Genomic DNA, 24935 nt, shown 5'->3' with positions numbered 1-24935 from the left:
GGATATTATTGCATATTTTCTTGCTGAATTTATTATTTATTATTAAATTCTTATACCGGTATCTGTAAATAACAGATCTAAAAGAAAGGTATGGGCTCCTTTTATTTCTTGCTTACTTGTGCTACTTAGTCTTTTTTTTCTACTCTTAGAAGTGAGGCATAGAGCAGTGGTTTGATAGGCATGTACCAGCCCTCGTGTTTTGGTGCTGGCAGTAAGCGGAGCATCTACTAAGCCAAATAAATATGATCTAGTTGCACTTAGCATAATGCAGCATTTAATTAAATGTTTATGTTATTTTGGTGTCTTTTTTATTGTAGTAACGTACTTGTGTATACTCAGGTCATCATATTACTTGCTTAATTGACATCAAAATCCATGGTTTCTAAGAGACAAAATAAAACTGAAATCACATTTTTGAAGTCTCAGTAATGCTTAAATGCTCCCTTTCTTCTAATTGCTGAGTGTTGAATGAGTAATCAAATGTACACTCTAAAATGCCAACTCTTATTCTATTGAAATCTTAAATTCTGACATCGTGCTTATCTTCTGTTTCCTATTTAGATGATACCTGAAGATGCTTCTGTCATCCCGCAGTCTGGTCACTGAGCAGTACAGTTAAATTCTTAAGCAGCAATTGAGTAATCAGTTTGATTTAAAATTGACTATACAGAGGCTCTCACGTCAGTTCTGTCATTGTTTGCTGTCTGTGACTTGCTTTGTTAGTTATCAAAGGCCTGCAGTGCTCTTTCTGGTTTCTTTTAGTCTGAAGTTGCTGCTCGTTCAGTAAACGTTTTGGAGCTGGCAGTACATGTTGGGTTTGCACAAAGTCTTGAGCATTGAGTTCAGAGAGTTCACTTGGAGTTTCAGTAATTGGCTTCAGTGGCTTGATGCAAAGTGACCTTGTTGTAGTTGATAGCTCCAGCATGGCTGTGTTTATGTCTTAAATGGGTTTCAAGTTGTAAATGGCTCGTTCTGTGAAGCAAGAGGGAGAAGTTCTGAGGAGTTAAGGCACAAAGGCTTCAAAATCCAACTTTTTGGTTTAACTGCTTGTAGTTGTTGTTTCAGAACTGACTTTGAAGCTTAGCATGACATTTATAATGTGTGCTGTGGAATTACTTCGTTTAAATGTAATTCAGCACTTGGAAAAATTCATGATGGTAATTCAGTGCATTTGGTAGGGCAGTATGAGCTATCTCCAACAGACCTAAACCTGGTGGAGAAGGCATTGTGAGCAGGAGAAGGTAATTGTTCTGGGATCAGGTTCAGCTCCCCCACCCTGGGTGTGCTGACACTACGGTTTTACAAAAAATCAGGCATTTGGCTGCATAATATGTGGTCCTAGAGGACTTCACATTCCTTCTTGGAAATGAAGCAAGATGGTGGCAATGGGAAATGCTGCTCAGGGAGAGCGTGTGAGCCCAGCTGCTTCCTGCAGTTTATCCTTCTGCTCTGTCCCCATGTCCCATGTGTTGCAGTGAGGGTGCTGGTGCATATGGCCCACTCTGGACAGTGGGCATGATATGGATGAATTTGGCACATTCCTGTTTGAACCTGTCAGGAGTTGGCCTTGTGATGTGGCACATTCTTGCAGAGAGAGAAGCATTCCTCAAGAGGTAACAAGAAGCAAACGGCGGTGTGACGTGAAGGTATTTGTTTCTTCAGAGCCAAAGCATGGTTGCATTCTTCAATTGTGTTTGATTTCCAAAAGTCTCTATTTTGAAAGCATTATTTTAAATACTTTTGGAAATATATACACTCATTTTTTATTTTATTTTTTTTTTCCCCAGAAGTGTAATGCAAGTCTAGGAGACCACAAACACAACTTTTAGAGCTGTGATAAAAATGAGATCTGAATCATACCTAAAATGCTTGTACTGTAAATTATTTGGCTTTGGCACTCTGCTTAAAGAATGCAGTAATTTTAGGAGTTGTGTTTGTAACTGTGAAGGATTCCAAAATTCCAAGCTACTTTCTCTGAACCATTGTCAGGATTTTTGAGGAGTGATTCATAAGCTTGGCAATTGTGGGATGAGCATCAGGAGTGTGAAATGGGTATTACAGAAATGCTGTTCAGGCTGTCTTTTCAGAGATAGCACTTCATTTTTATCTTTCTTACTCAGTTGTTATTGTATTTTTTCTATTAGGCAAGACGTTTCTGAACAGTGGAGGTATTTGAAATCTATTTTCTGTGTCATTTTCCTACAGAATGCATTTTCCAGTTTATTTTGTACATTATATGGTATGATAAGAATTTGTCTTTGAGTTACTTAGTACTTGACTGCTGCAAGGATCTTCTCTGGTTACATCTCCCTTGGAGTTACTCAGCAGTACTGACTATTCTACACAGCCCCTATAGAATATTTATTACATATTTCTTAGTCTTAATACTGGTATGTATTTTGCAAAGAATTGGTATTCTGATCAGAACTAACAGTTTGCAGCCATCTCTTCTTTGAGCTTAGCAATGTTTTGGCTTTGAAAGGCATTTGCCAACAGTATCAGTTATTTAGTGATATCAACTGAGTTAATATTATCTTTTAAGTTGAAATGTTTTGTAGAAGCCATGTGTGGCCCGTACTGGATGATCATTGATTAAAGTAATTGTTTCACTTTATTACACAAATAGACCACAAGAGAATAGCATTCCAGCCTCAGAGAGCACTGCTCAGAGTCAGACTGTGTGTGTCTGCCTGCAGAGGACCGGGGTTATGCAGTCCATCGTGAGTCCATTCAAACATCACAACTCTGAGCTAGAAAGTCCTCTTTGTTTCCTCACCAAATGGACAGACAGCTTGCTTCTCTCCATGGAAACACAGTGCCTGCAGGTAGTGATGTTTGCAAGTGTTTCCTCCTCAAGTGATCAAGTCGCAGTTTCAAATGTTTTGTGGACGAAGCGAAGCGTTGTGCTTCACCTGAGCTGAGGAAGGAGTGCTCTGATGGCAGCATGCTGTCAGATGTCAGCTCTGTGACAAGAACAGTTGGTGCTGTTACATTCCTGTAGTGACTGTGGGGTTCTGAAGTGGAGTGAGCTGAGACTTGAACCTTGTCTTTCTTTTTTTTTTGCATGTAATTATGCATTAATTCTTTTGTAGTGCCCGGTTGTTAAAATGTGGTCTTGAAAGAAACAGTGGTGGATGGCTGTTTCTTCTTCAGAAAGTATTCTGCTTTGCTGCAGAGCTAAGAGCAGGAACACTGCTTTTTAGTACAAAATCTTCTTTTGCTAAGGCGTGTTTTCTGAAATGATTGGGAAAGCTTGGCCACAAATCCATGTGTTTATTTGCATTTCACATGTGTGTTTCATTAGCAGTCCATATAAGGTCTGAATGAAAACATGCTTTGTTTTTCTTTCATATTCTGGGGTAAAATTCTTTTTTTGGGAGAGCTGAGAAAGGTTCAGAGGAGCAATGCAAACAAATTGAGACAAGTAGCTAGCTGTCCTCTTTTATAAGCACTCAGATGAGGTAATGACATTGAGGTAATTGACATCTGGAGCCTCTTGGAAACACTCAAGTGCGTCATGCCTAAAGTCCCTTGATAGAAACTTATGTGCTGTTTGATGATTTCTGTTTAGAGGTGCTCCTGTCAAGGTCCTACCTCTTTCAAAGATTGAAAGTTGCATTTCCACTATTGCAATAAGGCAGCAGTTTATCAAACTGCGCTGCATTTTAGCAGTTTATTGCACTGAGCTACAATTTCACTAACCCCAAAATCAGGGTATGACAGTGCGGAGGGTTGTGTTACTTCTGGCCCAGTTGAAGGCTTGTGTATTGAAAAAGGCAAATGACACAGCAGATACATAACCCGTGATGTGGAGAGTGGGATTAAAATATGAATTAGTACCCTGAGCCAGGAAATGCAGTATTAGAATGCTCTGGCTTTCTGTTGCCCGAAGGCTTGTTATACATGTATCAATTAATATTTACATGACACCAATGAGATGTTGTTTTGGGGGGGTGTTTGAACGTGGTTGGTTTTTCTTTTTGTTTAATATTCTTTCCCATGCACAATATAAATGGTTACTAACTGAGCAGTGCTGAATGCTATGTCAGGAAATGGGGGCTAAATGTAAGTGCTGCGTTGACAACAAAAAAGGAGTATTTGAACTGAAAAGACCTGACCTTGATATTTCCTGCATTTCTGTCCTTCCTTATTGTGTGGGCTTGTCCTGTTCTGTGGGTTTTGATGGGTAGAGGAAAAAAACAGGGGCATGCATGGAGAGCCTGGCATCAGTAGGGAGGAAAAAGGGCCTTCAGCACAAGGAAAAATTGCAGGTGTATGGGAGAGAAAAAAGATGAGTATATGGAAAAATACAATGCATTCCCAACTTATCAGAGAAGGAAGGTATGTAGTACAAGGAAAATACCAAGTGCTTGTCCCGTGTCCAGTGTGGCACCTTATGTGGTCCTCTGCTGTTCTTCTGTATCACGGTGTGCATCAGCTCTTCTGCAGCTTACTCACATTTATGGTCTGTCCCTCTGCTTTGATTTTGGACTGACAACTCGTTGTTTTCATGTTTGTGAACGTGAGAGCTCTCACTTAAATGCTAACAGTAAACTGCTATGCATCTTGCAAAACCAATGAAGAAATGTCTCTTTGGTAGCCATAACTGCAGATGGGTGTGTGACATACTTCTGGCACTGCTAGAAAAAGAGTTTAGCAATCTGCCCTGTGCTACTTAGAGTTTTTGTGGAGTATAACTTAAATCGTAGACAAATCATGCAGCCAAGGTGGTAATTAATACTAATTAAAGTATAGTGTTTTTGCAGACTTGTTAGGAAAATGACTTGAATTTGGCACAGCCAATCTTGAAATAGCCATAGCAGTGTTCCACTTTGCTGTTCAGATTCACAAGGCAGTGTGACTGACAGTTTTTCACAGTGAATTGATTTTTAGGAGCACTAATGTACTGGTGATTAATAATAGAGGAGAGAGAAAATTTATCCTGATCAAAGACATGGATGGCTTGTTTCTTCTGTAGGCTGCCTTCCAGCAGTCCCTTCTCTGAGTGGTGTTTCTCTTGTCCTGAAATGCGTGGTGTGTGCTGTGTGTACTGCCTCTGGGCAGTCTGCAATGGGCAGCTCTGGGGTGGCTTCAAAACTGAGTGCATGGCAGGGCTGGGAGCTGCTTCGTGGTTCATCTTTGTCATGTCCTGAGCAAACTGTTGAGCAAACAGTTTATTGCCCCATGCCCGTGTTTCTTTTTTCGTCCAGGTTTTTGTTTAGATTCGTGCCATTTGAATTCACAGTACAGATGAAAAAGCTTGCTGTAGCTTTTGTGTCAGAAGGAAGATGCCTTCTGTGGCAAAAACCTCGTGGCACTGTTCCCTGCAAACCTTACAGCTGGTGTCCGAGTCGGCCACGCGGGAAACCGTCCCTCCTCCTCTTCCCAGAGTGTAGCTGGGACTGTGAGCCAACATACCTTGTGATCTCAGACATGATTCCCACTGCCTCGCGCTGCTGATCGGCCTTAGCTTTTGGTTCCAGCTCTTAAAATTTTATTCCTTTTAGCTTAACATTCTCTGTTTGGCATTCGCTGCTCCCTCTTGCAGTTTGTTTTCTAGTCTCAAGTTATTTTTGCTGGGATATTGCAACGCTTGAAAAATGTGACTGAAAACAGTAGGGTGCGCAGAGCAGTTCTATCTCTGCGTAATGTTGTTAGTAATGCTGTTATGGACTTTGTTTTTCTTTCTTAAAATAGCCTCTTAGTTTAAAGCTCAAGATGAACGCAGCAGCATTCATTAAACTGAGTTATATATTAACTTCTATATTCTACAGGACTTAAAATACTGATTTTCTTTCATGTCTAATTACAGTTTCTTACATGTTTCTATACAGGTTTACCCTAGAGTTGGAAGACAGAGGCAATTCTATTGTATCCATGTTGGGAAAGAGGTAGTTGCTGTAGACAAAGAGGGTTAACGCTGGTATCACAGAAAAATGAGTATGTTAAAACCGAGTGGACTTAAGGCTCCATCAAAGACCATCAAGCATGGAAGTACATTACTGAAAGCACCTGCATCTGTTGCAACTGGTAAAGAATATTTCATATCTTAACTTTTCCCTTATTCATCTTCCAACAAAAAATATGGTGAAATCTATGAGCCCACAACATTCCTTGTATTTATGCTAAAACAGTTCTGTTTGTACTTCTGATCTAACAAAAACAACTATTAAACATACAAAAAAAAAATCTTAGTAGTTGAATGCAGTCTTGGTTCAAAACAAACTTTTTTAAATGCTGCACTGTTGAAAGCATAGAGGTAAAAAAAAAAAGACGCAAGAAAAACCATTTTGATCCTGGCATATCCCTGCTTCCTCTAACTGAAAAGATTTCAGCATGTTGCAGGTAGAGGGAAAGTATCTGCTGTAAGTATTAAGTACTTACATTATTACACTTATTATCTGGGATCACCACACTTCTACCAGTACAGCAAGCCTACCTTTGTTTTTGTTGTTGAACATTTTCCCTAAAATAACTGTGTTTTAAATTATGCACTATACTGTTCAGATAACATAATTGCACATAACATTTGATAATTCTTTGAATTGGTTAAACATCTGAAATACTTTTAATACCCTAAAACAAGCTTGCAAATTGCAGAAAGTCTTGAGATACAATTTTTCTGAATTATGAGTGTATTTTATTCTTGTTGCTTTCTCGTTGTGCTCAATTCCAGCTCCAGGAGAAAAGGCACCTTCCAGTGAAAAGTCCTCAAACACAACCACTGCAGACGCACATGATGACTTTGTGGATGATTTCAGAGTTGGCGAGCGTGTTTGGGTCAATGGAAATAAACCTGGCTTTATTCAGTTCCTTGGTGAAACACAGTTTGCTCCAGGACAGTGGGCAGGGATTGTTCTAGACGAACCAATTGGTAAAAACGATGGCTCTGTGGCTGGAGTTCGCTATTTCCAATGTGAACCCTTGAGGGGAATATTTACAAGACCATCAAAATTGTCAAGGAAAGTGCTGACAGAAGATGAAGCCAATGGTACTCAGACAGCTCATGCATCTAGAGCTACATCACCAACCTCCACATCAACTGCCAGTGTGGTGTCCGCATCCCCTGCTGCACTTCCCCCAACAGGAATTCCACAGAAAACATCACCACTTGCTGCTAAAGAACATTCTACTCCTTCTCAGTTTAGCAATCTTTCAAAAACTGCAAGTGGATCTGTATCAAATCTGTCTGAAGCTGGATCACTAAAGAAAGGAGAAAGGGAGCTCAAAATTGGAGATCGAGTTCTGGTAAGATTTCCCCGCTGCTTCTGTGTCTGCTTTTTGATTAAGGAGTTGTAACTTCTGCTAATGCTCAAAGCTTCTCTGTCTCCTTGGTTCAGGTAATGTAAATTTATGCTCTAGCTGTCTTTTTGAGGTCAGTCTTGTAAAAAACTTCTAGGCAAGCTCTTCCTGTGCAGTTTTGCATATTATAGAGAGATCTTTACAGTACCAGTACAAAATGGTCAATCTGACAGTGTTTATTCTATCATGTTTTGCCAGTGTTTTGTTGAAGACCATATGGTTTTATTAGCTTGGATGTAGTTTGTCCTTTCCATAACTGCAAGAATTACAAACATGCTAAGTAAAAGCTGAGCTTGTGAGAGATTTCTCTGCAGTTCTCCTGCCTTATTCAGGGCCGTGTCTTTAGAAAGCTAACAGTTCAATAATTGATTGTTCTCTCGAGTAGTGATAGGCAGCAACAGGAGTAGTCATATAATGCCACTGATCACCCAGGATTTACGTGTTCTGTTGGTGATGTGTTATGTTACTTGGCTGCTGTTCCTAAATTCAGAACTGATGTATCGTTTTCATTCTTTGCAGAGAGCTAAGTTTTGTTGCTTTAAGCATTTTTTTTTTAAGTAATTGTGTTGTGTACCTTTTCTGTTTGTATGAATGTTATATGGGCTGGCACGTGTTTTCTTGTAGTGGCAATGGGAATGAAGATACACCATTCATACCACAGTTTGATTTTAGTAAAGTCCCAAATTTTGTTTTTTAAATAGAAAAGATTAAACTTAGTATTTCCTCTCTCTGCTTTCTGTTTGCCTTAAGTCTTCCTGTTGAATCATCAAATAGTAGTTTGAGGTTTGGGGCAATTCCTAGCACAGTGTGACAGTGATGCATATCTATAATTTACATGCCTGTGTCAGTGCACAGGAATATGAGTGTTAAATGGACAGGGTTCAAGTCTACTGGTTTTTAACTCTTCCTGTTTTTTTGTAGCTCTTCAGATTAACTGCAGCGCTTCCCAGCACGTCACTTGTTTCACATCTATACTGACAGCAGGAACTTTTAGGTAACACGTTACACAAGAAGATGAGAGGCTTGGTGGTGTTTGTACTCAGCACAGGACTTCCCTCCAAGTGTCCTGGCTCTGAGGCACGCTGCCGCCTGACTGTGCTGCTGCCCACATTCATCTTTCTTGCAGCTCAGACTGACTGCTATTGAATACTTAGTGAAAGTTCTTAGCTGTGCTGTGCTGATTACAGATATGAGGAAAACAACTGCTGGGAATTGCATCTCAAAAACAGTGAGCCTCCAGCAGAGTAAGATTGCAGTTCAGCAGAACAATGAATTCATGACAGACAAGAGCTCATTTGGGAGTCTTATTAAAATGCTTAACTGGAAAAGTATGTCCTCAAGGGCAAATTCATATATGGGTAAGACACAGCTCATTAGCTAAGATTATATTCTAGAATGGACTTCAGATGTGGCTCAACTTTGTTGATCTTTGTGTGTGATCTTAGGGTGTGGAGTATTTCAGTCTGTTGGGTTTTTTCTTCAACTTTGATTTTAGAATGTTTTTAATCGGACTTATCTTGAATTGATCTGTTCAGATTTTTTCTTAGCAGCTGATTCATTTTTGATGATACTTTAAGCAACCAAAGCTAAATCATACAGTGTTTTTCTGCCCAGTCTGGCTTATCAAGAAGCAAGAGGATATGCTAAGAAGTGCTGATATGCCAAAGAAGCATGTTTACCAAATCATATATCTCACAATTTCTTCTTTTCTGTATTACAAAAACACAAAGTTGACTGAGGTTTGTTGATCCTGTGAATACTGTGTTCAAAGCATTTCAAATTTGTCAAATTGGGATTTCCCAACAGTTGTGCTTTACTGGAACATTTTTCAGTTCAAACTGTCAGGGTTGTTTTTGCGTCACAACGTGCACTGAAAATTAGGATTACCTACATGGTCCACATGTGCAGTCCCCCCCTAACTTCTGTGGGAAAGTGATACAGATTCAGTAATAAACAAGGTTTCTGGTGTTACATTTCTATTCCTGATTATTTAGGTACGAAGAAAGAATCCTGAAAGATCTTTCCTTAATTGCATTACCTTTAGGAAGAATAGTGGTGACACAAATAAATGGGATGCTCATTCAGATGCTGCTCTGAGAAAAGAAATTCCACAGGAGAAAGCACACGGAGTTTAGAGATGATCACCTGCATATTCTCAAATGCCTGAGAGTATTCCATGTTAGGTTCCATTGAGCAATGCAGTGGATGTGGAGATGAAAAGATGCAGAAAGCTTTGCATTGCTGTGCAGGCGTTATTTTTCTAAGATATCTGACACTTAAAAAAAAGTTTAATATCAAAACAGGCAGTGCTTAAAGGTATATGGTAAGTCAGCTGAGCAGGTGGCTGCAGAAGAATGCTTGCAATAGATTTGCTGCAAGTCAGCTACAGCTCTCTTTTTTTTTGGTTCCCCTCAATTTCAAGAGAATAAGTTCCAGGCCATTAAATCAATGTAGTTCTTCATAGTCATAATTTTTTTTGTAAGGAAAACTTGAAAATGGTGGAGCAATTCATGTAGTTGTGATTTTCTAGTTCTCTTCCCTGAGATTCTATAGGAGTCAAAGCAAAGCGAAAGCAAATCAAAGTGTAGTGAACACACAAGCTGAAGTAGTATACCTCTATCTGGATATTCCAAAGCAGAAAGAGCCATATTTCAGATTTCTATAATTTACTCCTCAAAGACAACTAGGTGAAAAGAGCACGCAAGCCCCAACTGTCTTAGGAATCTCTGGCAAGTCTGTTCCTCACATCCCAGTATCTCTGAGCTAAATTCACCAAGCTCGTACTTAATTGCTTGGCTGACTCAAAGCTGAGCAGTAATTTTCCTTTCTCTAATAAGTATTATGAAATACTTCACATTAACATGTAGGAGTTTTGAAAATATGAGGAGATGAGGTATGTGCTTAAAGGAATTGTACATTCTGATCAACTTTTCATTGATGTATAACTTTTCCTGAAAAAATAGCTGAACCAAAGGAAAAGTCATTAATGCAGAGAGTAATCAAATAGCTCTGTCTTAACCATAATTTCCATTCTTAACAGCTGAGGTACATTCTAGAATCTGGATATGATTTAGTGGTTAGAGAGAGAACATTGACTCTGAGCAGCCCGATCCCATACTTGGGGTTTGCTGTAAAGTAGGAAATGTTGGTGGAGAAGTCTGTGCTTCCTTCACTGTGCAGGTTGGGCCTTTACTGGTTCATGACAAAAGAGCGCAAAGTTTAACATAACTGTAGCCCATTTGCCTACTGAAAGTTAGGCTACAGTTTCAGCATTGTAAAACTAATATAAATAACAATTCTTATGCAGAAAGTGATCTCTCTTGTCTTCCTTCTCTTCCCTTGTGCAGCGGAAGCATTCTTGTCACCAGGTAGTAAAGCAGGCAGGGAGGGAATAGCTCTGGCTGAAGACTAATTCAGAAAACTAATTACTGCCAGGCTAAGCTGGTTTCTGTTTCCTCTTTGAGTTGCAGCCAGAGAAACTGTTTGCGCAGGCGCTGCCAACACTTGCTATTTACCAGCCCAGTGCAAAGTTGGTTTAAACAAGCAAATAAATAAAACCAAAACCAAAACCCAATTTGTTGAAAGAAAATAGGGAAACCTGCTTTGTATGACAGTTGTTGCGCCTGTTGAAGGTTAAAGAAGCTTTGAGAGCATCTTAGGCTATTTCCTGGAGGGACCAGATGCTGTATTTATAAATAAATAAATAAAAATCTTATCAACCTAAGGGGCCTTAGCCTTCTCAAGGGATTAAAGCGCTTTCATTCATTTAACCAGTTAGAGCTTCATCGTGCTCTGCCAATCTGATGCTTCTGAGCTGAGCTGAAAAGCTGTAACTTGGGCCTCCATCCATATGTTCACAGAAGGTTGCAAACCAGATTTACAGGCGTATGCTGATGTGGCCTTTTTGCTAAGTTACTATCAGTGCATGAATAATGCCTAATTTATTTTTATTGTCTCTGTTCTACAGCGTGCGGTGTAAATTAGTTATTTTTTTTACCAAGTTCTTCAGTGCTGCAATAGGCGGGGACTGAAGCAGATTATTGTCAGATTTGTTTCAAGCCATGTAACTTATCTTCAAGTAAACATGACGTAAGTCTGTCAAGTGATTAAATTCCAGCACTCTTAAGGCCACTCTTTCAAGAGTGAAGGGAATTTCTCATAGAGAGAGGTTTCTCCTTTTATAAAGACTTCCTGCATTATCAGTGTGGTATTCTTAAGTTCTCTGTTTTCTAGTTTCTGTAATGTTCTGAATGCCACAATGCAAATAGGGATAGAAAAGGAAGAAAGGTTTGGAAGTGAAGTACGTGCAGTGGCTGTGTGCTCTGCTGTGGCTGTCCCCTCCTGAGCCTCATTTGTTGTAATTGTAAAGGTATCCCAGCGCATTGTAATTGCAAATGTATCACAGGGCCTGGCTGCTCAGCCAGCTTTCCCTTTATCCTTGAGCTGACTCTGAGCTATTCTCATGGCTTTGTTATGGTAAGAATAGAAGTGATCCTCATATTTGTGTATGTACATTTAGACAGGGTATTTTAGAGACTTAAAGTATGATGTAGATTTGTGGAGTGGCTGCTGCCGAGTAAAATACACTTTTGAGAACATGGCTGTGGGATAGAGGATATTCAAGGAATTTATATGTCATTGTCGTGGTGATTTTTCTTTGTACAATCTGCACCCTTCTTTTAGTGTTACACTTAAGCATTTTTCAGGACATTCATTACCTGGCTGCTTGTGGATAAGTAAGATATTAAATTTGTTTTGTTGCAGAGAAGTGCAATCTGTGGCTAATTATAAGTCACGTTGTTTTGGCAGCTCCTTTTTAACATTACATTGGACGTGGATACTGTGATAAAATGGCTGCAATAGGTGACTTCCCATCCTCTTTGTTAATGGTTTGTTCCTGCAATCTTTGTGTGTGTGGACCTTGTCTCCCTTCCCCGCCCTCAGCCTCCCCAGATGGAGTGATAGCCAGGAACACGTTGTCCTTGCTCATTTCAACACAGGATGGGCGAGGGGACAGTTGATTTATTTACTTACCTAGTCTTGGCCTTTGCTTTTTTTGTGATGGCAAATTCACATGTGGCTTTTGGAGCGTGTGGTTGCTGTTAGGTTTTTATATTGCTTCCTTTGTGAATAAACTGACTGCAGGAATTGAGCCTCAATAGCAGATCATATTTAATTACTGAATTAATTTCTTCTGGCGGTGAAGGGTTGTGTGATAACACCACGTCTCTGTGTCTTATTGCACATTAACTCTGTCTGCCTTGGCCTTGATTTTGAACTTGTTGGCCGGCTGTGGCCAAATTTGATAGGAAAGTAGAGCTTTCAAAGGTAACTTCTTTTAAATTATATGCAAACAGATAACTAAGTGGAAGGCAGATAACGTATACCACAGGTTTTGGAGCTGCACTGTGCCTTCACAGATCTTTTGCATGTCAGGGAACCCATGTGAATTAAGTCCTACAGGTTTGAAGGACTCCATTTATGAAGGCAAGGCTGGAGGTGACTTGCTTAGAACACATGCTCCTGCAGGGTGAGTGCCAGTTGCAGAAGAGCTCTATAATCTCACAAATAAAACTACAGCGTGACCCAACAGCTAGAAGCCACAGTCAGATTTGTTTTATTTCAAATTTAAATATGTTTATAACAATGGAGTGATTAACTATGAAAATAGACTGTCAGTTGAGCCTTTCTTGTGGTTATCAGCTCTGATCTAAAAACATCAACACATACATTAGTTCAGTAATTACAGAGATAAGTGGGTAAAATATAAAGACCTGCATCAGGAGAGCCAGAGGAGATGACCTGATGGTTTCCTCTGCCCTTGAATGGGTGAAAAGATCAGTTAAATACAATTTATTCTGCCATCTGGAATTGGTTCCTCTAAGTTCTGAGAAACGGGAGAAAGCAGATTCTGATCAGCAGATCTGGGTTTTTTTCAAATATGCTGTTTGTTTGTCAGGATGTATTCCAGATGCTGTGGTTTGAGTGGCTCTGGAAATGCCCAGGCTAGGTCACAACAAAGATGTTGCTTCAAAGTGATTCTTCAGGGGAGCACCATGTATCAGTCCTTAGGCGTGAGTAAGTGGTACCATTTTACAGGCCAAGTTTCAGGCAGAAGATATCCTTTCTTCAGAGTGATTTCCATGTCTTAAATGAACAGTTTTAGTATCAGTCTCACTTCTTAGACAGTTTCTTTTTTTCTGGACTGCACTGTTTTTTTTGTTTCCCTCTTTTCCTTATCTTTGGAAATGCAGCTCTTCAGACGCTCTCACAAAGTCTGGCTTGCTGGTCCCAACATGCTTTCATCAGAAAGTTTTTGAAGTTATTAACAGCCTCAGGTTTACAAACCTGTTCTGTTACTTCACTTTGCATTGCAGCAAATTAATGCGAGCCTAGTTACAAAGTGATAAATGGAACTTAATCACCTTTCCCATGTGTTTGGCATAATAAAAGTGAATTCCAAACAAATTTCTTCACCTCACAATGACCAGTAACCTAACCTAAGTGCTCTAAGGTGTTACTGCTTTACATTTCACGGCTTGACTATCTTGGGTGTGAAAACTGATCTAAACAAATATATCTTTAAAAGGATTATTATTTAGTGACCCACCTTGGCATGAATGAAGGTCATGGAAAACTGTCTTCATGGTAATGGTGCCTCATTTTTTCATATAACTTTTAGAACCTGCTGGTGGGGGGCTTTTTTAGTCCTTCATGCAATGCTAAGAAGTAGATCCACTGGCAACTGCGACGTCTTATATCTTTTTTTCTATTTTTTGCTATAATCTTTAGCAGCTTCTCTTTGAATCGTATAAATAACAGTTCTCTTTTTCCATATTGGTATATATACAGAGCACTGTGTATAATTCTGTGTGTGTACAGCAAATTTTAAGCATAGAAAGCCTTTACCTTCTTGTATCTTACTGTAGCACCTCACATTGTTCTGCCAAGTGACTCAGTGATGGTCCTCTTAGATGCTTTCCAAGCAGTTGTGGCATTACATGCAGAGTGCTTAATTGCAGCTGGAGGTGAATCTGTTGTTTGAGGCAGAGGTCTGTGAGTGGCTGGAAGTCTTCAGCAGACCCAGGCTGCAGCGAGGGGTGCTGACCTTATATCTAAAACCAGAGCTTTTAGAACTGAGCAGAACTGCAGATCTAGAGTGTCATCGATGCTATGAGCTCTTTACTGCCACAGCGTGCTGGCTGCTGCTGTTGGTGAGGATAAGCACTTCAGTACTTGCAGATGCCAGAAATGTAGTAGCTGGTTATTCGGGGAAGCTTAACTGGGTTTGGGAAAAAAAACAAATTCTTTGGCATTCTTCCTTACATCTTGTTTAAAAATAAGCCCGGTGCCATGGTTACAAGCATAGTCACATTGCTGTTTCTCCTGGGATCTCACGTTGTGTGTCCCCATATGTTCCTGGGTTGTGAATTCCTCTGTTTTCTCCCTCCCACCGGCACTGGGCTGTGGTCCCAGGCACACACAGCGAGGCAGGGATGGGGTGGGATAGGGTGGGATGAGACAGGAGCTTTGCTTCGAGACCATCTCCTGGTTAGTGATTTGGATGCTTTGCAACTGACAGAATTGGCATGAATTTTTTTTATTGAGAGTGGCAAATGAGCAGGACTAAGGTATGGAACAGAAAGGAGTGCATGTTCCACACTGAGGGCTAACCAGTGTTTTACTGGCACCAGCTCTGCATAGCGAGGGATTCACTTACAGCCTGAGCTGGCAGAGCAGCCCCCAGCAGCTTTCCCTGTCTCTGGAGTCTCTGCACGTAGCGGGCTTCAGAGAGCTTTGTCTTGCACGCCCCACACACCTTGCTATGGGAAGGCGGTGGGTTTGTATTTATTTCTGTAGCTGACCTCCCACAAGACCCCAGTAGGATTCCTTGGCCAGCTAAGCAGTTCCTGAGGAGTCCTTCTGTGTGACTGCAGACCTGCCTGTTCTTCCAGGGGACACTTCTTATCTGGGCTATTGTTTTGGTTTTCCTGCCTCCTTTCTTTAATGAGTTCTTTACTGCCTCTGTTGATTTAACTCACTTTATTCAGGCAGAAAACAGTGCAGGTTTGACAAGGGAAATACCACACACACAGCACACCAGTCTTGCTTTTCATCCGAAGATGGCATCCAGATGTATCTTAAAAACACAAAAACACCAGAAGTTTCTAGAAAAGGAATATGTATAAGGGCAACTTGGAGACTGTTGGGACTGGTAGCACAGACAGTGATCACTGATATAGCACTGAAAGCACAGACACATGCAAATTTTTCCCTCTTGCTGCTCAGTTAAAATTTATTTTGATGTTGTATATTTATTTGTTGTGTATTTTGTACTTCTGTTTGTGTTATTTAACCTCTAGAAAAAGTTATGTATAAGAGTGGATAAATATTTGTGGATTTCAGGAGTAGTTCTTCCAAAAAAGTACTGTTAATGATGTTGCATCTTCTCTCTTGTATTGTGCCAGAGAGACATAGAGGTCTGGATTCCATGGCACTGTTCTGGTTGTTGTGATCCTCTCTCACTAAAGCAGTACTCTTTTTTTTTTTTTTTTCCTTAGAGGGGAAGTTTGTCTGTTCTTTGCCAAGAACATCAAATACCAAACATTCTACTAGTTACTGTATTAGGCTGAGTCACAGTAACTGTAAACTGTGTGTTTTTACTCTCTCAGAAAGAAAAATTTTTCCAGTAACATGTAAAGGTGATCTGCAGATCAAACCTTGTTTCAAGACTCTTTCTGATGAGACAAGAAAAGGGAACTGCCACATTATACAGGGATGAAAGAAATCTATCTGCTTTTCCCCTTTTAGTAATATCAAAAGGGTTAATTGTTCTTCCTTGGTTTTCTGAGGTTTTAAGTGTGTGGATTAGGATTTTCTACTCATCAGCTGAAGCCTTGAATTGCCAACAGAGCTGTCAGCTCTGGGAAGCTGATGAATTAGAAGCTAGAGCACAAATGTGTCATGTGCTGGGCACTGATGTGGTACTTTGAGGACACTTGGTGCTTTCAGGCAAGATAATGTACTCCATTTCCATTTTCCTCACAGTTAACCTCTTGTGTGAACACTTCCCAAATGTATTAATATGACTTATCTAGTTACTGTGATTGTGCATCTTAATTTATGGTACAAGAAGCATGCAGTTCTCTAGTTATACTGGGAGGCTCCCCCCAAGAAATACAATGTCAAAATCCTAACATATTTTTTAATGCATAAAGAAAGGAAAAATGCAGTCTTTGTGTTAGCAGGTTACATCCAAGCTTTCTGTCAAGGCTGCAAAATATATTCCTGATCACATAACGTGTGCTGGAAAATAGAGGTGAAAAAAAACAATGACCCTGAAAACATCCATGTTGAATCCAGACTCTCTTGAAGAGAGATTTTTCGTCAACATATGCCTGTTTCCATAATGCTAGATACAGGCTGAACAGATTTGCTCACAAATGGGGCACAGCATATTGGCATTCTGACCTGCAAGTATCCTGCAGGTCTGGCTTGTTGTCTTTCTTGGCAAGTGGCAGTCACACCTTGTTTAATTCCTCCCTTCTTCACCTAATTTAATTCCTCCCTTCCTTGGGAGTTATAAAAAGCTGTATCTTTCAGACATTGTAAGTGGAACATGATCATAGTGACTACAAAGATGTAGTTTTTTAGGTTTGGAAACAAATAATTTCTAATCTTCTGTTTAAAATGTTTTAAAACAAAACAAAACAAACAAACAAAAACAAAACACAAACAAAAACAAAAAAAAGAGGAAAAAACCCACCGCTCCTTGAGAATTGAAATAGCTGTTTAAATCAACACCTACAATTTTGTCAGTTTAAATTACGCTGTGCATTACACTCTGTTTAAATTCTCCTTAATGCAAGGGAGTTATGCTGTGCAGGTTCTGAGCTATTCATTTTCTCTTCCCAGACAATTTGGTTGTGAACATTTCTTCAGTGTATTAATACAAAATCCATAGCCAAGGAGTATCTAGCTTGAATTAAAAGTGGTCGCATCATTAATGTGCTTTGTGAATGTGGTTATAGTGATTGGTTTTTCCACTGGATTGTGTGTTTCATTTGGAATGCATTAAAAATGATTGTGTGCCTTATTGTTTCAGGTGGGTGGAACAAAAGCTGGAGTTGTGCGTTTCTTGGGAGAAACTGACTTTGCTAAAGGAGAATGGTGTGGAGTAGAGCTGGATGAACCTCTAGGAAAGAATGATGGAGCTGTTGCTGGAACACGGTTAGTTTATCATCAGATAGCAGTCACCTCAAAGATCTCGTGTTTCTGTGTTTCATCATGTTCTTTTTGTAATGTTTTACATGTAACTTTCCATCAGGAGTAGTTAGACTGTGAACTGTGGGGGATTCTTACACACTGATTTAAATTTTATGACAACTGCATCTCTCTGAAAGTCTGCATCAACCCCACATTTACAGGATTAGTTGATCTCTCCTAATATCCACGTGAGTTTTACTCATAGGTTTGTAATGGAAATCACAATTTCCTGCTGTTTGAACTTCTGCTTGGTTCTTCATCTTGGAATGAATTCTCAGTTAAGAAAATGCCTCTAGATGTCTAAAAGCTGAATTTAAGAGAAATTGTCACGCATTACATGAACTGAAAGCTCTCACAACCTCATTTTAAAGATTGGAAACCACACAGATGCTTTCAGAAAGCATTAATTCTCATCACAAGTGACCTTTATTTCTCACTTGGTACAAGGAGCTGCCCTTTATAAAGACAGTTTATCATGGTTGATCACAGCTTCAAATTTTAGGTGTCTTTTGTTTGTATGTAACCGAAGATACATGTTCTGTATAATCAAAAGTGCTTATATCCAATGAAATATAGCTTATTGATTTAATTATAACCTGATTTTATTTTTAACTCTTTTCTCACCTTCTTTGCTGGCAGCTCAGAGAGAAAGGATGTGCATGTTAAAGTTCAAATCTGAATGGAATGTGTAAGAAACTGAGCTGAAGCTCGAAAGGGGTTCTTCCTGTTGCATTTCTGAAATGCACTGTGATAGTATTGTTGCAGCCTATCAGAGCCCTTTATCAATTCCATTGGTTTTTTGTTTTGCAAAAAAAAAAAACAAAAATTGCAACCTAATATAGATGAGGCTGTCAACAGCTGTTACCTTTTCCTTTATTACTGGTACACTACTGACCCAGAAGTCTTTGTGAAGCCAGATTGTGTACATGGAAACATAGAAGTTAAATTAGTACTCTGACCTGTTTGCTTTATTTTTTAAAGGTATTTTCAGTGTCAGCCAAAATATGGTTTGTTTGCTCCGGTCCACAAAGTTACAAAGATTGGATTCCCATCGACTACACCAGCAAAAGCAAAGACAACGGTGCGAAAAGTGGTTGCGACTCCTGCAGCCCTGAAACGAAGCCCAAGTGCATCTTCCCTGAGTTCTCTCAGTTCTGTGGCATCTTCAGTAAGCAGCAAGCCGAGCCGTACAGGACTAGTAAGCTTCTTTTTCTATTGCATGCTTTACATTCCCAAGCAGGAATCCACGTGGCACTTGGCCTGTGGTCTTGCATAAATTGAGGATAGAACACATCTTGGAGAGAGTGCAGTATGCATTTAATTGTGCTCTCTTTTTTCATTCGAAGCATGCATGAAGGAAGAAAATCTTAGCTAGCCCTGAAGAGTAGCTGAGTATTTGAATATTTAAGCTCACACAGTTAATTTGGGCTAACTGAGTTATTACAATAAGAAAGGGGCTTGTGATTCAACAAGGCATCAATGTTCTATGACTGAAATCTGCATTTAGCAATTCATTTTTCCTAGCACTTCCTCTGTCATATGGGGTTTGTATTTGAGGATCTGTGACGCACTAAACTCCCATAGCATAACTTGTTTCATTAAGCAGAAATCTTCAAATTTTCAAAATGTAAAAGGCCTTCTTTTGCTGTTAAAGAGATGAGTCAGCTGAGAAATACAGAAGCAGCAATTATCAAGTCTTTGCTGACAAGAAGCCTCTTTCTTTTTGATTTGGTTTTTAATCCCTTGAATTCATCTAGACGAGATGTTGCAAAGTTCAGTGGCTTGGGTGAATTCTAACACACTAATTCCACCTAATACACTTACTATGGGTTCTTTTTAAGTTACTGTTACATAAATGTCCTAATCTTGGGTTACAGCAGTAAAATGGAGATGTTCTGGGAAAGCTGAATTTAAGCCTCTCTTTCAAGGCAATTAAAAGCATAGAAATAATTGTGTTTTTTCTTTCTACAGCCACCCTAGATTTATTTTTTTTCCCCTAAATCAGTGTGCATAAATACATCTGACTGGAAGGAGATCACTGACTCCCAGTGGTCTGTAACTGGTTATCTGACACACTGCTCCACTGACCAGCAGGTGCAGGACCAGAGGTGATGTACCACAGTCCTTCAAAACTGAAGCAGATTATGAGTGAACAGAGGTCAACAGTTGGTCAGGGCAGTGGGGTTAATACCTCATCACAGCAAGCACACAGATTTTTATTTGGCACAAATGGAGAGACTTTATAACTTAATCCAGTCTGGAAATTGTGCTCCTAGCTACAGAGTGCCCCCTAGTTTGAACCTGTTGAACTCAGTACTACCTCAGGCTGCAGGAACGGCTGCTTGTGGCAGTTTGTGGGCTGACAGTGAAGCCTTAACGTGGACCTTCACATTTTATTCAGGATGCTGTGATATCAGCATAGTATGCTGTTGTGTCAGCATCGAGAGAATAGTCACACTTTGTGAATGTCTTCAGTATACTTATTTTATACTGTGTTGTGCCCTCGGCCTCTTGCATGTTTGGGGCCATTCAGGTTCTCTAGTTCTACAGATTGATTCATTTATAGCTATACTCTTAACATTTAATCCTCCAGTTTTGTTTTGTTTTTCCAGAAGAACCTTAATTACAAGGATATAAACAAATGTTTTAATCAGATACCAATGTACTTCAGGAGGTATTAGCTGTGAAACTAGCTTTTTAAGTCAAGGTAAACGCCTTTGAGCCTGAATGTCTTGTTGCCATAGTAGAGGCACAAAATGCTAGTTGGATTTCCAAAAGCTTTTAATAGAGCATTTGGAAATGTTATACTGTTGCTGGTGACCCAAGATAATGACTTGGTAACGAGAAGGGCAATGTTATTTACTTGCTGTAAAGATGCCTTTCTTTTTTTAATGCAAAAAATCTTCATAGAAAGCTAATGGACTTGTCTCTGTGTGAGTCTACCAAACCTGTCTCAGACTGAGCCCAGCCTTTGGTTTTCACTTCAGTCCTTCTGTCTCCTATGTGCTGCCTGCTGATTGCTACAAAACAAACTTAATACATAGGTATGGCTATTGTTAAATTCTCAAACTAAGTAATTTAAGGTGAAGCAAACAAACAACAACAAAAAAAACACCCTTTAATAAAATACTTAAAGGAGAAATTACGATAGGTTACAGAAAACAGTTGCTTCTCTAACCTAACGTTTGTAGAGTCTTGGAGATATCCCTGGTTTTCACTTGATAAAGAACAGTTTTTAATGTGCTTGCTTTGTGAAGTTAACAGAAACATCCTCCCGGTATGCAAGGAAGATTTCTGGTACCACAGCCCTGCAGGAGGCACTGAAAGAGAAGCAGCAACATATTGAGCAGCTCCTGGCAGAAAGGGACCTGGAGAGGGCAGAAGTTGCAAAAGCAACCAGTCATGTGGGGGAAATAGAGCAGGAATTAGCACTTGTTCGAGATGGACACGACCGGGTAAGAACAATGCTGCTGTTCTTAAAACAGAGACTGTAAAACAATTGACTTAATTCCCCAAATCGCGTTTTCTAATTGAAAAGGTCTAAACCTGTGAGATCTTTTGTGTGGGAGCTTTGGCTTGATAAGAGCCAACCTATAACATTTAACAAATGTTGGTTAAACCTTTCTACACATCTCAGTGAGTGATGTTTTCCTTAGTATGTGCATATTTTGAGTATCACGTTCCTGCCTCTTTGTCACCTTACCACTTTGTGATTATGTATAAATACATAACTTGAAAAAAGAAATCATTGTCTTAGACTTTGTTCTTATTCCTGGTGATTAGCATGTACTGGAGATGGAAGCAAAAATGGACCAGCTGCGAGCTATGGTGGAAGCTGCTGACAGGGAGAAAGTGGAGCTTCTCAATCAGCTTGAGGAAGAGAAAAGGTAACCCAAAACCGTCTCCATTACTGTAGCTGTTAAAAAAACAAACTTTGCACTAAAAGTAAATGCTTTGTGACTTGCAAATATGAAACAAATCTTAAATAATGCGGAGAAGTTGTAGTATAAAACAATATTTCTGCTCATTGAAGTTAATATTAAAAATAAATTCTTAAATTCAATGAGGGAAGAAACCCAAAGAAAATTATACTGTGATGAATTACAGCTGGTAGAGGGGATTTTTTTGGTGACTGAATATCCACTCAGATTTGGTAGCTGGCATTGCTTGTGTAACAAGCTGAGTGGACTTGTTTAGAGGCTGTAACTATTGTTGAAAGATGGATTTCATGGAACTTATTCCTTCTAGTATGGCCTTCAGTTGCCATGGATTTTATTCCTACTTTTATGAAGGTACAAATGGATCATGCCTCATCTTTCTGAAACATTTCTACTTCAAAGTGAAAATTTTCATAATCCCGTTTTCTGCCAGTGCTGGATTAGGAATTTACAGTCTAGTGCTCTTGTGAATAATTTATAACTTTTCATGTGCTTCCACACTGAGTCTGTAACTTACAGAAATCATCAAAGCCCTCATTCCTAATTGATATTCTTAACCATTTGAGGAAAAGAATTGAGATTATCGAATAGATGTACAAAGCTGCATGAGGAAATGATCTGGTACATTGTTTTGATGCATTCCGAGTGCTTTTGAAAAGCTAAACTCCATTTAGAAACCAAACCCATTGTGAACCTGCTCTGTAGACTGGTGTTCTCCTCTGCAATGTCAGCCTATCTGAAAGGCCTCCCTAAAACTAGGGCACACAGAGAACATGCAGTGTTAAACCTGGGCAATTCCCTTACAGTTTGCATGCTTCCTTTTTGTTGGACCTGCTTGCACTGAATTTTCAAGATAGTAGAGTGGGGTATGGAATTACCTGTATGATCTCTACAAAATAATGCAGTGTGGGTTTTTTGTTGTTTTATTTTGTGGATTTTTTCCTTAATATTTAATTTTAAATAATAATTATTTTTAAAAGCTTTGCAGCAGCTCCATTAGTTTGGCTGTGAACCTCTTCTCACTGGATGCCAGGTTGGGGGGGGGGCGTTTTTCCGCAGTCCTCCATGGCCTTGAGCTCACCTTCAGTGTGTTGCTAGGCAGCATAACAGTGCTGCTGTGTATGCCTGAGACCCATTAGCTGAAGTGACGTTTTACAGCCAGGAAAATAGTTCATGGCTTCAGCAGTGCAATATTTCTCCTTCCTCCTAGTCACTCTAGGTGTGTTTACTTTGAAAGCTCTGTAATGTGTATTCAAGTCAGTCTCAGCAGTAACTTTTAGTCAAATGATCTTGAATCCTCTGTTTCCCATAGCACAGGGGTGATACCCACTTCCATGAATATAAGAAGTTCTAACTGTCCTTTTATTTCAGTCATCTGTCTCTTGTATCACACGTTGATGCAGTGATTTGTACATCTGTCAGCCAAGCTCCATGCACCAGCAGTGTGCATAGTTCAAAGGTGTCCTCCCTTCTCTCCTTCCCATTTTGTGGGGTGGGAGGGGAGGACAGCGGCCTACTGCCCCTCTGTCACGGGCGTAAATTGATCTAGTTAACTCCATGACAAAAGGAAAGAAGGCATCTTTGTCGATTCCTTTGCCACATCTTACTGTGTTTAAAGGAGGAGATCTGGCCCCTTGCTCATTGGGGTATGCCAGACTTGGAGAAGGAAGAAGTAACTTTAAAAAACATTTATTTTAGTTCAAATACCAGCTTAGCACTTCTACATTTAGTGGTGTGATTCTCATTCTAAAACTCCTGTATGGGCAAGGCAAGCTGTATTTGTGCTTTTGCAGGACTCCCAGCCTGCATCTTGCAGTTCATCCTGACAACGAGCATGTGTTTGTCTGTGGTAGTTTTGATGCAGTTGTCCAGCACACTTCGGGAAGGCTCTCAGGAATCTTGGATGTTTCCTAACTTTCTGTTTTCTTATCAGATAGAACACGTGGAATGTGTGCAGAAGGGTGAAGGAGTGAAAGAAATAGTGCTTGATGTAGAGGTTTTCTTTCTAACTCATCAGAAACTGCAATAAAATACCTTTTTCACAGAGCTGTAGGAAGAATACTGCTTCTTTACAGTTGTGCTTTAATGACAACAGTTTTCCTCCTCTTCAGTGTTTTTTGTAAAATAATTCTGTTGTTGTAATCTTTCTGGTGCTTTGCTGTCCATTGTCCATGGAAAAGTGAGCTGAAATGCATTTTCCTTCAAAGTTACCTGAATTTTAATCAACTGTCCCCACAGGAAGGTTGAAGATCTTCAGTTCCGAGTGGAAGAAGAATCCATTACCAAAGGAGACCTAGAGGTAAAATATCTCCAGCTTTGTAAACAGGATATGTAGTAAGGCAGAGAAAAGCAATCAGTTCCTCTTAATTATACTGTTCTTCAGAAGACAAAGGCAGGAATGATTAATTGATGCAGTGCTGGTGCAAATGTATGCAAAGCACATGGAAGTGCTTCCCATTTCTGCAGACCTTGATTAAGCTAACAGTCCTGAAACTGCACAATCATACCCATAATTCAGTTATAGCAAGGGTTTTACTATGGAATGGCCATATTTGTTTAGAATAATTCAATTCACAGAAAAATCAATTTTTAAAATATTTTTATTATCATATATTATACCTTACTGATGTTTCTTCGATTGCTTAAAAGTCAGCACCAAAAAAATATAATCTTAAAATTGTGAAACTGACAATTAGGTATCTATATGTTTGAAAATGAGTGTTGAAGACAAGGCAGTCCATTTGACTTGGCCTATGTTTTTTGAATAATTCATGTTCTTTCCTTAGGGAAGATTTATTAAAAGAAGAATATTCTCGCTGGAGATACATTGTATACACAATTTAAACAGCCATTTAGGTGTGCATATAATAGTTTGTGATTATGCAGTCAGATTAGGAAAGATCTGATGAAGCATTACTCTCAACTATTTGAACATTGCCAATTTTAACTCCAAATGTCAAATTAAAAAGCAAGATATTTTAGTTCTACTTTACTGTTGTTTAAATCTGAAAAATACTAGAAATAACCAAATTAATTGACGCATGTCCCTGTGAACCATTTATGATTAAAGTGCTAGCCTTATGGAAATGATTCATTTCATATAACATTTCTTTTATTTTAGTCTTCCATTCATTTTAAGATGCCTATTTAGACTCTTCACAGAATGCTCCTTTTATTGTTTAGTCCATGGAAACTTTCAGTTTTTTATTTTTTGTTGGTCATGGCAAACCATTGTAAAGACTGGTTTGTCAAGCTGCATAACTTCAAGAATTTAAGCTGAATTCAAGATAATGAAATTGTTTATGTTGGAATGATCAAGTGCTAAGTCTGCAGGTGAAATATTTTTTGTTTATTTGTGTTTTAATTTTACTAATAGCGAAAGAGGCAGATTTCGGAAGATCCAGAAAATGTAAGAAGGCACTTAAATGT

General features: G+C 39.3%; 1 protein-coding gene across 8 annotated transcripts in view; it reads left to right on the top strand.

Annotated features, from left to right (window-relative positions):
• The first annotated feature begins 5834 nt into the window (after nt 1–5834).
• CLIP1 (CAP-Gly domain containing linker protein 1) overlaps nt 5835–24935 on the top strand; it is a 52631-nt gene continuing 33530 nt past the window's right edge. For 4 of the 8 annotated variants that reach the window (XM_010720148.2, XM_010720144.2, XM_010720146.2 and 1 more), the window contains exons 1-8: nt 5835–6030; nt 6677–7248; nt 17408–17532; nt 18550–18766; nt 20826–21023; nt 21352–21455; nt 23745–23805; nt 24883–24915. In XM_010720148.2, coding sequence (XP_010718450.1) covers nt 5937–6030; nt 6677–7248; nt 17408–17532; nt 18550–18766; nt 20826–21023; nt 21352–21455; nt 23745–23805; nt 24883–24915 — 1404 coding nt within the window. In that variant the 5' untranslated portion in view covers nt 5835–5936. The remainder of the gene's footprint in view (nt 6031–6676; nt 7249–17407; nt 17533–18549; nt 18767–20825; nt 21024–21351; nt 21456–23744; nt 23806–24882; nt 24916–24935) is intronic. The other 4 variants (XM_010720150.2, XM_010720145.2, XM_010720147.2 and 1 more) reach the window with 1 other exon arrangement.

Source organism: Meleagris gallopavo, chromosome 17 (genome assembly GCF_000146605.3).
Source record: "Meleagris gallopavo isolate NT-WF06-2002-E0010 breed Aviagen turkey brand Nicholas breeding stock chromosome 17, Turkey_5.1, whole genome shotgun sequence".
In the NCBI taxonomy this organism is placed as follows: domain Eukaryota; kingdom Metazoa; phylum Chordata; class Aves; order Galliformes; family Phasianidae; genus Meleagris; species Meleagris gallopavo.
Note: the sequence above shows the minus strand (reverse complement) of the source record. Positions and strands in the feature narration are given on the sequence as shown.